The 13,717-nt window shown below is 47.4% G+C and overlaps 2 protein-coding genes across 2 annotated transcripts in view; one reads left to right on the top strand and one right to left on the bottom strand.

Moving 5' to 3' along the window:
* The window catches only part of LOC139069993 (uncharacterized), a 452,948-nt gene that overhangs the window by 372,479 nt on the left and 66,752 nt on the right, over positions 1-13,717 (bottom strand). The gene's annotated exons all lie outside the window — the stretch shown is intronic.
* Positions 1-13,717, top strand: part of LOC107373143 (myosin-11) — a 58,473-nt gene that overhangs the window by 29,373 nt on the left and 15,383 nt on the right. The window contains exons 26-32 of the mRNA XM_070551496.1: positions 361-484; positions 933-1,104; positions 1,292-1,504; positions 2,404-2,548; positions 2,628-2,834; positions 4,120-4,224; positions 4,313-4,465. Of these exons, the coding sequence (XP_070407597.1) occupies positions 361-484; positions 933-1,104; positions 1,292-1,504; positions 2,404-2,548; positions 2,628-2,834; positions 4,120-4,224; positions 4,313-4,465 (1,119 nt within the window). The remainder of the gene's footprint in view (positions 1-360; positions 485-932; positions 1,105-1,291; positions 1,505-2,403; positions 2,549-2,627; positions 2,835-4,119; positions 4,225-4,312; positions 4,466-13,717) is intronic.

Consider the following 13,717-nt stretch of genomic DNA (forward strand, 5'->3'; position numbering starts at 1 on the left):
CCGTGTTTTCGTATTACCTCCTTCAGCTTCCTCAGTAGGCTGTGTGGATGTTCACTCTGGTTTTAGCTATTTGCTTCGCCTCCAAAGACATCATTCTTTTACTTCCACCATGACACCAAATTCTTACTCTTCTTGTTCTTTCATTGACTGTTGGTGAAGTGAAAATGCTAACTGCTAGCCTTTATATTAGCTACCAGCACAGTAAACAGCTGATGCCGTAAAGCAACTAGAGTCCTCCCTCTAGTGTTCCTACCCAAACCACAACACTTAAGTGTTGCTTTAACATCAGGCTTTTACCCTAACAGTCACCTGACATCTTCATGTATGGTTCTTCTTTCTGCTCTCATGTCTTTGTTTTAGGAGCGAAAACTTCTGGAGGAGCGTCTGGCTGACATGACCTCCAACCTGGCTGAGGAGGAGGAGAAGTCAAAAAATCTGACCAAACTGAAGACCAAACACGAGTCCATGATCTCTGAACTGGAGGGTCAGTCAGCACTTGAACATATGCTTTTTGATTGCTGCTGTTTGTGACATTACCCCTTTAAAAGCTAATAAACAAACCGATACAACCTTTATTGCCTCATGCCAATTTAACAACTAGCTAACCATCAGTTATCTTTTATTCTGTTATTATATAACAATAAAACAGTAAAAAAGAAATTAAATTGGCCCTTTCAACCTATAAATCCTCCACCAGAGGGCAGCAAACGTGTATGTGACTGGATTTCACAAGTTTATGACGAAGGTACTAATCCTGATACTCCACCAGATACCTTCAAGGCCAGATGTTTGACACAAAGCTGTGATGATAGCTTACAAGGGGTTAACTACAGAGGGAATCTAGACATATAAACACCATTAGCATAACAATTCTCTTATGAAGTCTCTAAAAACCAACGTGGTTTTCTTCTTTCTTAACATCTTGTGTTCAGTGCGTTTTAAGAAGGAGGAGAAGGCTCGTCAGGATGTTGAGAAAGCAAAGAAGAAGGTGGATGCGGAGCTGAATGAGCTGCAGGAGCAGTACGCCGACCTGCAGGCACAACTAGCCGAGCTCCGAGCCCAGTTAGCTGCTAAAGAAGAGGAGCTGCAAGCTACACAGGCCCGGTGAGAGGATACACACGAGGTCATTGTGAAGATAGTTGTGGCAGAAAAAGTATTTCTGGAGATCGTTCTCTGGGATTTTTCAGGAATCCTTGGTCCTTTAAAACAATAAAAATAAGGACATGTTGAGAACCAGAACCCTGATGTGAAGCTTGAGTCGCTGCCTGATGAATCTGTTCCATGTCCACAGTTTGGAGGAGGAGAGCATTCAGCGTGGAGCGGCAGTGAAGCGAGTTCGAGAGTTGGAGGTGCTGCTCTCAGAGCTGCAGGAGGATTTGGAGGCGGAGAAGGCAGCCAGGGGGAAGGTTGAGGCAGCTCGACGGGACCTAGGGGAGGAACTCAATGCCCTGAGGACCGAGCTGGAGGACAGTTTGGACACCACTGCTGCCCAGCAGGAGCTACGGTCTGACAGGGCCTTAACCTTTCTCTGTGAAGGATCATGCCTACTATGAACAGTGATGGCTGCAACATCTGAAAATAATCTGAGATGATTTAATCTATAACAAAAGACTCATAAACCTAGATTAAGAAAATATAAAAAGTTCTATACACGGTAATAAGCATGTTTGCACTACCAGAACTCCAGAGTAGCTCCTGGGATGGGGAACTTGACCAGGAGGAAGGATCTCTCGGTCCTCTCAGCTGTTGTCTCCATTCATATTAAGCCCTTGCAGAACTTTGCACAGACGTCAGCGTATCACAGCTGCTTTGGCAGTGAGTGATGTCACTGATCAGCCCCATTAATAATATTAAAAGCATTTATTTTATAGAAGTATATCATGATTTAATCCATTCAGAGGACGTGAGCAGTTCTGAGTTTTGTGAGACAAGCCCTGGTAAATAAGTCTGTGGGGGAATTCCACCTCCGGTGTCGGGAGTTAGATTGGAAATGCTATCGGGGCTTCTTTTTTTTTTTTTGCTTCCATTCTGCTTCACCAGCTGCTCTTCCAATTTTACTGCTGCCAGTTGTTTTGGATGTCTGCTGATGTCATTTCCTTCTGAGTTACAATCAATCAGCGTGAGTTAACCGGAGGTTCCGCTCAGCTACTCCGCCGGGCCGTTCTGAGTACCTACTCCTGAGCAGGTCCTCAGAAGGTTCCTGAAAATGGCCGTTTGGACGGCCCGGTCAGGTGGAGACACGCGCATGTCGGGGAGGTTCCTGTAAATCTACCCTGAAGTTCTTGTAGTGGAAACACGCCTTATGTCATCTGCATAAAACTTGCCTCTGAAGCTCAAGCGGAGTTCTACTTAAGTTGTGATGCTGTGAGTTGAATTGTGATGATGTGATGTCCTGCTTGACAGAGCGAAGCGTGAGCAGGAGGTTTTCATGCTGAAGAAGGCCATAGAGGAGGAGGGGAGAAACCACGAGGCTCAAATCCAGGACCTGAGACAGAAGCACAGCCAGGCTGTAGAGGAGCTCACGGAGCAGCTGGAGCAGGCCAAAAGGGTCTATTCAGATCACAAAAACCCTCGCCCGCGTTTTACTCCGAACATTTTTACTCACTCAGCTTCACGTTTCTGCTCAGGTGCGAGTCAATCTGGAGAAAGCCAAACAAGCCCTGGAGAAAGAGTCAGCAGATCTAAGCGCTGAGCTGCGATCTGTCGCCAACGCCAAACAGGATGTGGAGCACAAGAAGAAGAAAGTGGAGGCTCAGCTGAATGACATAAACTCTCGCTTCAGTGAGAGCGAACGTCAGAGGAATGAGCTCGGGGAGCGAGTCTCAAAAATGACTGTGAGTTGGTACATAAATTCCTGGGGCTGTTGTTGAGGCTTCGTGAGCTGGACGTAATTGGGGGGGGGGGGGGGGGGGCAAAGTCAAGTGTTGACCCCTGCACTTTTTACCATCCAAAAACAATATCACGCTATATTAAATTGACACTAGTTGAGCTCTAGGACCAAGCAGAAAACAACCGTTTGTGTTGAAGCCTGTTTCCCATTAGAGCATACTGTAAAGATTCACCCCCCCCCCCTCCCCTGGAAGCCTGCCCTCCCCACTCCATGGACACTCCCCCCCCCCACTTCTAATGTGAAAATTACGTCCATGTTCGTGAGTCTCGTATCCAAAACAACTTGCGAGTGAGAAAGAGCGGCATTATGAAGGCAGAACAGAGATGCTAGTGATCCTTGAAGGTAGCTGTCTTTTTTAGTTCTTAAAGAAGTCTAAAATCTCCTTTAATTTCTTCATTCTAAATAGTAAATAGCCTGCTTTTGTAAAAGTGCTTTTCTACATCAGAGGACTCCAAAGTGCTTTACACTGCAGTACAATCTTTTACACACTGGTTGAAATAAGCTACTGTGGCCACGGCAGCCCTGAGGCACACTGACAGAAGCAAGGCTGCCGAACACTGGTGCCACCGGTCCCTCCGACCACCACCAGCCGGCTAGTAGGGTGAAGCGTCTTCGTCAAGGACACAATTGACACGGATGGAGCAGGGGTACGAAGCGATAACTTAGCCATTACAGAGGTACCTCTTAGCCCTTGAGCCACAGTTTAACCCTCTCAGGCTCAAAGTAAGTTTTGATAAAAGGACGAACAACTAAGTCCTTCAGGGGAACTTCTGAGTTAAAAAATGCTCATGAAACACGTCTGTGGAGTAACCAGGAAGGTAGGTTTTAACTGTTTCACATCTGCAACGTCCGCCTCCAGAGGGCTCAAAGGGTGTCCATTGTAAGGTGGAAATAAGCAGAGGAATGTCATTATCAAGGGCTGCTGCTCTTCATCAAAAGTAACCCATCAAAGGGATTCAGGCCTTTCCTGGAGGGTTTATGGCCACCTGGAGGAGACCCCGAGACAGACCCAGAACTCACTGGAGGAGTGGATGTGTCGATGAATGAATGGATGGTTTAATTTTTAATGACAAACAAAGCTGGTCAAATATGAACCCTAGAAAGCAAAAACCAATAATTAGTCCTTCACACTTAACATTCTTAAAGATTAAACTGTAAATGTGACTTACATTTCATGCAGTGTGGTGTGATGGTGCGTTTGGAAACAGCCAAATGTTCTTCTCTCCCAGATGGAGCTGGATAACGTGGCGGGTATACTGAACGAGGTTGAGGGAAAGAACATCAAGTTGGGTAAAGATGTTTCCAGCCTGTCCTCTCAGCTGCAGGATGCTCAGGTGAAAGTGCCACCTTGGTTTAACAACATCATTCATACAGCAACACCCTTAAGCCTCCTGACAGTAAACCCGTGACCCTCTCCTCCAGGAGCTGCTGTCTGAGGAAACTCGTCAAAAGCTGAATCTGTCTGGACGTTTGCGGCAGATGGAGGAGGACAGGAACAGCTTGATAGAGCAGCTGGAGGAGGAGACGGAGGCCAAGCGGGCCATCGAGAGGCAGGCTTCCAGTCTGAATATGCAGGTCAGTAACTGTAATGATGATGTGTGGACACCTGCGGGGAGAGCTTGTTATGCAGGTAAAGGCAGTGCCTCGTGGTTCTTGGTTGTTACAGTGCTAGCAGCCTCAGGCGTAGTCTTCTCTTTTTTTGTTTTGCTTTCTTTTTTTTCTTTTTTTTTTGCAACAAAGTTTTCTAATCATCAAATCCAATTTACTGTCATTTCACTATATTTGACTTTGGCTATAATTACAGCCTGAGTAAAAATACAGTTTTCAAACGATGATTTCATTCATTAAAGGAACAAAGCTATCCAGACCAATCCGACCCTACATGGAAAAAGTCATTAACTGCTAATAAATCATGAAATAACTGCAGAGACTTCAGTTTCACCAACAACACCCAGACCTGCAGACCTGTCGAAATATCAATAAAACATTTCTGATAACACAAGTAGGCTAAAAGATCACAAGACAACACAAAGACCCGTCTCGTGTTTACCACAAACCTCCTGAAGATCCCCAATATGGTGTGGACTGACGAGATAAAACAGAAACGTTTTAAAGGTGTGTGTCCCGTTCCATTTGGAGTTAAAAAAAATAACTCTGCGTTTTTGAGAAACAACCAGGGCTGGACTGGGACAAAAATTCAGCCCGGGCATTTTGACTGGAGACCGGCCCATCACCTGTTTTTTTTTTGGAAAAGACATTAAGCCTTACGCTGTTTCTGACACACACCAACGTTATTGGTAGTATTTATGTATCAATCTAATAAACGTAAACCTACACCATCCTTCCTATCCTGGTATTCTAAAAAGTAGGGTTGGGGATAACTGATTATTTTTAAAATGATTATTCTGATGATTATTTTATCGAATAGTCGACTATTCTAATGACTATTTAGATGATTAATCTAGCGATTAATAAAAACCAAAAAATTCTCAAATAAATTCCTCCAAAAAATTGATAAGTTGTTACTGTAAGAGAATAAACACTACAGGCCTTCCATTTTGTATAACACTGCTTTTATTGTGTTGCGGTTGTTTATGTTCTGGTGATGTGTAGAACTTGGGAGTGCAGGCTGCTGCCTGAGAGGTGGTTGGAGACGGAGTGTCTCCATGCTGCTTTGATTTGTTCACTTATGTGCATGAGGCAAGTGGTGTTACGACCCTTCCTGGGGAGTCACGTGTTTCTCCTATTTTAACTGTAAATCCTTCTAGCTGTTATATTTATAACAAGAAACAGATATTCGGACGGAATATTTTCATGTTTATTCGAATATGATTGTGGAACACACCCAGCATCATAATAAATGAAGTAATATTTATGCCAATTTAAGCCTTTATGGGTGACCAGGACTCTGTGATCAATTTTTGGCAAGGGAAATGATCATTTGTTGCCATTTTTGAAGTGTTTATGAATGTGAAAGACACCCAGCATCCTGTGATGGCACTAATAACATCAAGAGATAATAAATAAAGTAATATTTAGGTAAATGTAACCCTTTACACGTGACCAGGACACTGTAATCAATTTTTGGCAAGGGAATTTATCTTCTTTTTTTTTTCTTTTCTTTTTTTTGCCATTTTTGGGGTGTTTTTGATGATACAGTAGACAGTATGAGTACAGTAACATCAACAGATAATACATAAAACCCTTATTTGGTCAATTTTAGCCTCCATGAAAATCTTAGTGATTCAATCACTTTTTGGCAAGTAAAATGCCATTTTAGTTGTCTACAATTAAATCATCAATAAAGAATTTAAAGATATTTTGAGGCGTTTCTTATAGGTAAACGGGAGGGTGTAGTCTATTTGGCAAGTGACAATCTTAATTTTATGTGCTGAAGTGCTTTTATCTTGTTACTTTTAAATAGAGCAACGTAATGTATAGATAGCAACCTACACAGTGTCATTAAAGTCAATGCTTGATCATTTTAAATACTTTTTTTCAAGTAAAAATGTGCCCCAAACTAGTTAACTGTGGCTCCATGTCAAGTAGACTAAAGAAAGGAAGGGGAAAAAATTAAATCGCTGGAGAATTGTTTATTTCCATTTATACAACGTTTACATTCAATACAGGGTGCCATTTTACATTGTTTATTTATTTTTTTAGTATCAAGGCTGTAACATAAAGAAAGCCAGTTCTTACCACAAAGTTTGTGGCACAAACCATCTTTCAATCGCAAATATTGCTAAAAGGATTAATATATCCTCATTGTGAACGTTTAAGACAAATAGCAACACTTAAAACAACTTCAGAACTGGAAAAACTAATGTGGCAGGTGCAGAAAGGAGTGCCCAGGCGGGATTCGATCCCCAGACTCCCGGGTGAGAGTCATATGCCCTAACCAGTCAGCCAAAGAGACATCTCCTTAGCCCAGTAGCCAGGGCGCATGATCAATCGGGACATTGTGACAGGACGCTCACATAGCCACATCTTCCTCCCTCTTTCCACAAGCACGTCCTCGTGCTCCCGCGCAGGGTGCCACAAACACTGCCACACTAATATCCGCGATAAACATCTGTTTAAGTACCGGAAGAGGTTATCTTTGCTTTCTGAATGTCCATATTGCTAGATATGCCGAGTTTTAGGGCGAAATCCTGGGGAATTTTGTCTAGAAATGCAATTACCTAACCGTGCGCGATCCCGCAGTGGCTAATCATTTTTTGGCAGCGAGTCAATTTATGGCACAACACCGGCTCGGGTTTCTCCTCCTCCTCCCTCTTTTCTTCTCCAACCTGTCGCTGGGCTGAGGCTCCATCACTTCCTAAATTGATTTTACTTGAACCTTCACTACCAAACAACTGTGAGATTTTAACACATGTGCCAGTTTCTTTTTTAGTCGAATTTTCTCCGCTCCTCCTTTCCGTTTTTTGTTCTCCATTTTGTAAAGCTCGTCTGTCTGTTTACTGAGATTCACAAACAACTGGTGGGTGCATCAGACCTCTGGCTATTGGTCCAGCCCAGAGTGTATTATTACCAATTGGCCAATCCACCAACTTTTATGAGGCGTCGCGTGGGGCGGCGCGGGCAAGTTGTCCGCAACAACTAGAGGCCAGGAAAAAAAAAAAAACCAGACACCGGCCCATAAAAGATGAAAGGGTCGGCCCAGCGGGCAGTTGCCCGCTATGCCCTATGGTCAGTCCAGCGCTGGTGATCGACCACCGGCAGTCCCATGACAAAGTCCAGCCCGATGTGTGACCACGGCCGTTTGGGCACAGGGAGAGGCTGCAACTCTCCAGCGCCGGGTCGGTTGGAGGACTTGGAGCGAGCATACACATCACATGCAGCTGCAAACTCGCGGACGTCCTTCCTCATGGACGGCCACCAGAGAGCCCGACGGAGGAACTGGAGGGTACGGGCTTGTCCTTGATGTCCCGCGAGCCGCGAACAATGTCCCCACGTGAGTGCCTCTTGCCGGCAGGAGGCGGGAACGTAGAGACAGTTCGGTGGGGTCTCCGGCGGCGCTGGATCGCCAGGAAGTGCCGCCTGTATGGACTGCTCCAACGGCCATTGGAGGGAGGCCAGGAAGCGTTGAGTCGGCAGAATGGTCCGAGGCTCCGGGGGGGCGGCATCTGGTGCGAAACGCCGAGAGAGAGCGTCCGCCTTGAGGTTCTTGGAGCCGGGCCGGTAGGCGATATGGAAGTGGTACGGCTCGAAAAAGAGGGCCCACCGAGCCTGACGTGGGTTGAGCTGGCGGGCAGTCTGTAGATGAATGAGATTCTGGTGGTCGGTCCAGATCAGAAAGGGATCGGTGGTCCCCAGGAGCCACTGCCTCCATTCCTCCAGCGCCCATTTTATTGCCAGCAGCTCTCTGTCGCCGACCCCGTAGTTCTGCTGTGTGGGGGAAAACTTCCGGGAGAAGTAGGCACATGGGTGGAGCTTAGAGTCTGGACCCCGTTGTGAGAGAACGGCCCCCGCTCCCACATCAGAGGCGCCCACCTCCACGACGAAGGGCCGGGTCTGGTCCGGGTGGAGGAGGATGGGTTCCTTAGTGAAACGTCCGACCAGCTTATGGAAAGCACGGACAGCCTCTGGAGTAAGGCGAAACGGGCGAGGCTGATTGGTGGTTTTGGTGAGTGAGGTCAGTGGTGCTGCGAGGGAGCTGAAGTTGCGTATAAACCTCCGGTAAAAGTTCGAGAAACCCAGGAAGCTTTGCAGCTGCTTCAGGGTCGTGGGTAGAGGCCACTGAGCTACGGCCTGAACCTTCTGAGGGTCCATCTTCAGGCCCCGGGAGGAGATGGTAAAACCCAGGAAGGAGGTGGACTCCTGGTGAAACGCACACTTCTCCAGTTTGCAGTAAAGTCCATGGTCCAGGAGGCGGGACAGAACCGCTCGAACATGACGGATGTGCTCTTCGGCCGTGCGGGAGTAGATGAGGATGTCATCTAGATAGACAAAGACCCAGCGGCCCAACATGTCTCTCAGCACATCTGTAATGAACCGCTGGAAAACGGCGGGGCTGTTGCAGAGTCCAAAAGGCATCACCAAATATTCATAGTGGCCAGTGGGCGTGATAAAAGCGGTCTTCCACTCCTCACCTTCCTTAATACGGATGAGGTTATAGGCGCTGCGCAGATCCAGTTTAGTGAACACTGCGGCTTGGGTGATGGCGTCCAGAGCGGTGCCCATGAGAGGGAGAGGGTGACGGTCCCTGATCGTTATTTTATTTAACCCTCGATAGTCTATGCAGGGCCGGAGATCTCCCTCCTTCTTCTTAACAAAGAAAAACCCAGCGGCCCCGGGGGATGTTGAGGGTCGGATGAATCCCTTCTGCAGGGCATCAGTTATATAATTGTCCATAGCCCGGGTTTCCGCCAGAGAGAGGGAGAACAGGCGACCCCGAGGGGGGGGGGGGGGGGGGGGGGTGCCGGGCTGGAGCCTGATCTCCAGGTCGTAGGGTCGGTGAGGAGGTAACCTGGTAGTGGGTTCTTTAGCGAAGACCTGAGCGAGGTTGTGGTATTGAGGAGGGATGAGCATCAGGTCTACGTCTGTGGGAGTGGCTGCTCTGGTCCGAGGTGCAGGGGAGTCCCGGTGGTTATGGCAACCCGTGCCCCAGGCCAGGACTTTACTGGTGGACCAGGAGATGTGAGGCTCATGGCGGCAGAACCAGGAATGACCCAGGATGAGTGGCGTGGCCGGAGCCTGGATGACCAGGAAGTGGAGGGTCTCCCGGTGTTGGTCAATAGTCATGTGGAGACCCTGAGTTCGGTGGGTGAGAGGGTACGGCATGATGGGCCGGCCGTCCACAGAGGTCACGGGAATGGGTCGGTCGAGGGCGGTGAGGGGTATCTTGAGCCGAGTAACCAGTCCGTGATCGATAAAACACTCCGCAGCCCCAGTGTCTAAAAGTGCCTCCAGTCTGGTCGGGCCTTGGTCCAGGTGGAGGGAGACCGGGAGAGTGGTTCGGTGTGGAGCCGGAAAGGTGGAGACTCCTTTGTGGGACAGCTCCTACTCCGACCCGGAGGGACCTTTTCCCGGTCGTTTTGGGCACGTGCCACGGTGGTGACCCAAATCCCCACAGTAAGCGCATCTTCCCTCCTGGTAGCGCCGTGCCCGTTCCTCAGGGGGAAGATGTCCGAGCTGCATCGGCTCCTCCGTCGGTTGGTGAGCCGGCCAGCGGGGTGACGTCCTGGTGTGTACGGGGGCTGACATGGTGCTCGGCTGGTTCAGGATGCAGCGGTCCAGTTGGAGAGCCAGATCCACTGCCAGGTCCAGGGAGGTTGGGACCTCGTGCCCGATCATGCCCTCCCGGATTCTCGGTGACAGTCCCTCCAGGTAAACGGCCTTTAGGGCGGCGTCATCCCACCTCAACCGAGCTGCTGTCGTCCGGAAGCGAGAGGTGTACTGAGCCGCCATCTGGGAGCCCTGGCGAAGCTGAAGCAGCCGCGTCTCGTCCGAGACCTCGCTGCTGGGGTGCACAAAAGTCTTTTTCATCTCCTTTACAAAAGTCTCATAGTCATTGCAGGCAGGAGATTTCTGATTGTAAAGAGCCGTCGCCCATTCACCGGCTCGACCTGTCAGCAGTGAGGTCAGCAGGGCGACACGAGAGCAGGATGTGGGGTAACGTGCCGGTTGGCACTCGAAAGTCATGGCCAGGGTCGCCAACATGCCCTCCGGGGATCCCCTGGTTCCGTCCCACTTCTCTGGAAGGCTGAGGCGTGGTTCCATCCTGTCAGGAACAGCTGCGGTCTGACGTTGCAGAGCGGTGGTCAGCTGGAGTACTAGCTCGGTGAGTGACTCGATCTTAGTTGCTTGGCGATCAGCTATGGCACGGAGCTGGTTCATTTCTGCCGTCTGCTGATCCAAGGTTGCGCGCTGTTGAGCCACTTCGGCACGCAGACGCGCGAACTCCGCTGGGTCAACTTTGGGCTCAGTCATCCTGTCAGGTTCGTTGGCAGATCTGAAGCGTGACTGAGAGTTCTGTTGCCCAGACGCGGAGAGACGGAGATAACCGGCGTGGTTATTTCCTGTCGGTGTAGCTTGAGGGTTTAGAGGGCTGGTAAGCCTGGAGACTCGATGCAAAGTCTGGTGAGAACGATGACTGAGCAATGAATGAAACGCCGGCACTTCCTTAAGTAGTGTCGGCGTGATGACGTCAGTCGCCACGTTAGTGGCAGGAATGAATGGAATGCAGTCAGCTGGAGGAGTTCGTGACAGGTGAAAACCACATTACTCCTCCTGAATCCGAGATTCAACAATCCGACGGACCCTCCTCTCCAGAACCCCTGAATAGACCTTACCAGGGAGGCTCAGGAGTGTGATCCCCCTGTAGATGGAACACATCCTGCGGCCCTCCTTTTTAAATAGAGGTACCACCACCCCAGTCCGCCAGTCTAGTGGAACTTTGCCTGACATCCACGCAGTATTGCAAAGTCGTGTCAGCCAACACAGCCCTACAACAGATCTCATCCACCCCCGGGGTGGGTTCTGAGTAGAGGTCAGCAGCACACCTTTCCCACTATAAACGGTGTTGGTAACACACTGCTTTCCCCTCCTGAGGCGCCAGATGGTGGACCAGAATCTCCTCGAAGCTGTGCGGAAGTCTTGATCCATGGCAGCGCTGGACTGACCATAGGGCATAGCGGGCAACTGCCCGCTGGGCCGACCCTTTCATCTTTTATGGGCCGGTGTCTGTTTTTTTTTTTCCTTGCCTCTAGTTTTTGCGGACAACTTGCCCGCGCCGCCCCACGCGACGCCTCATAAAAGTTGGTGGATTGGCCAATTGGTAATAATACACTCTGGGCTGGACCAATAGCCAGAGGTCTGATGCACCCGCCAGTTGTTTGTGAATCTCAGTAAACAGACAGACGAGCTTTACAAAATGGAGAACAAAAAACGGAAAGGAGGAGCGGAGAAAATTCGACTACAAAAGAAACTGGCACATGTGTTAAAATCTCACAGTTGTTTGGTAGTGAAGGTTCAAGTAAAATCAATTTAGGAAGTGATGGAGCCTCAGCCCAGCGACAGGTTGGAGAAGAAAAGAGGGAGGAGGAGGAGAAACCCGAGCCGGTGTTGTGCCATAAATTGACTCGCTGCCAAAAAATGATTAGCCACTGCGGGATCGCACACGGTTAGGTAATTGCATTTCTAGACAAAATTCCCCAGGATTTCGCCCTAAAACTCGGCATATCTAGCAATATGGACATTCAGAAAGCAAAGATAACCTCTTCCGGTACTTAAACAGATGTTTATCGCGGATATTAGTGTGGCAGTGTTTGTGGCACCCTGCGCGGGAGCACGAGGACGTGCTTGTGGAAAGAGGGAGGAAGATGTGGCTATGTGAGCGTCCTGTCACAATGTCCCGATTGATCATGCGCCCTGGCTACTGGGCTAAGGAGATGTCTCTTTGGCTGACTGGTTAGGGCATATGACTCTCACCCGGGAGTCTGGGGATCGAATCCCGCCTGGGCACTCCTTTCTGCACCTGCCACATTAGTTTTTCCAGTTCTGAAGTTGTTTTAAGTGTTGCTATTTGTCTTAAACGTTCACAATGAGGATATATTAATCCTTTTAGCAATATTTGCGATTGAAAGATGGTTTGTGCCACAAACTTTGTGGTAAGAACTGGCTTTCTTTATGTTACAGCCTTGATACTAAAAAAATAAATAAACAATGTAAAATGGCACCCTGTATTGAATGTAAACGTTGTATAAATGGAAATAAACAATTCTCCAGCGATTTAATTTTTTCCCCTTCCTTTCTTTAGTCTACTTGACATGGAGCCACAGTTAACTAGTTTGGGGCACATTTTTACTTGAAAAAAAGTATTTAAAATGATCAAGCATTGACTTTAATGACACTGTGTAGGTTGCTATCTATACATTACGTTGCTCTATTTAAAAGTAACAAGATAAAAGCACTTCAGCACATAAAATTAAGATTGTCACTTGCCAAATAGACTACACCCTCCCGTTTACCTATAAGAAACGCCTCAAAATATCTTTAATTTCTTTATTGATGATTTAATTGTAGACAACTAAAATGGCATTTTACTTGCCAAAAAGTGATTGAATCACTAAGATTTTCATGGAGGCTAAAATTGACCAAATAAGGGTTTTATGTATTATCTGTTGATGTTACTGTACTCATACTGTCTACTGTATCATCAAAAACACCCCAAAAATGGCAAAAAAAAAGAAAAGAAAAAAAAAAGAAGATAAATTCCCTTGCCAAAAATTGATTACAGTGTCCTGGTCACGTGTAAAGGGTTACATTTACCTAAATATTACTTTATTTATTATCTCTTGATGTTATTAGTGCCATCACAGGATGCTGGGTGTCTTTCACATTCATAAACACTTCAAAAATGGCAACAAATGATCATTTCCCTTGCCAAAAATTGATCACAGAGTCCTGGTCACCCATAAAGGCTTAAATTGGCATAAATATTACTTCATTTATTATGATGCTGGGTGTGTTCCACAATCATATTCGAATAAACATGAAAATATTCCGTCCGAATATCTGTTTCTTGTTATAAATATAACAGCTAGAAGGATTTACAGTTAAAATAGGAGAAACACGTGACTCCCCAGGAAGGGTCGTAACACCACTTGCCTCATGCACATAAGTGAACAAATCAAAGCAGCATGGAGACACTCCGTCTCCAACCACCTCTCAGGCAGCAGCCTGCACTCCCAAGTTCTACACATCACCAGAACATAAACAACCGCAACGCAATAAAAGCAGTGTTATACAAAATGGAAGGCCTGTAGTGTTTATTCTCTTACAGTAACAACTTATCAATTTTTTGGAGGAATTTATTTGAGAATT

The sequence above is a fragment of the Nothobranchius furzeri genome, chromosome 5 (genome assembly GCF_043380555.1).
Source record: "Nothobranchius furzeri strain GRZ-AD chromosome 5, NfurGRZ-RIMD1, whole genome shotgun sequence".
NCBI lineage: Eukaryota > Metazoa > Chordata > Actinopteri > Cyprinodontiformes > Nothobranchiidae > Nothobranchius > Nothobranchius furzeri.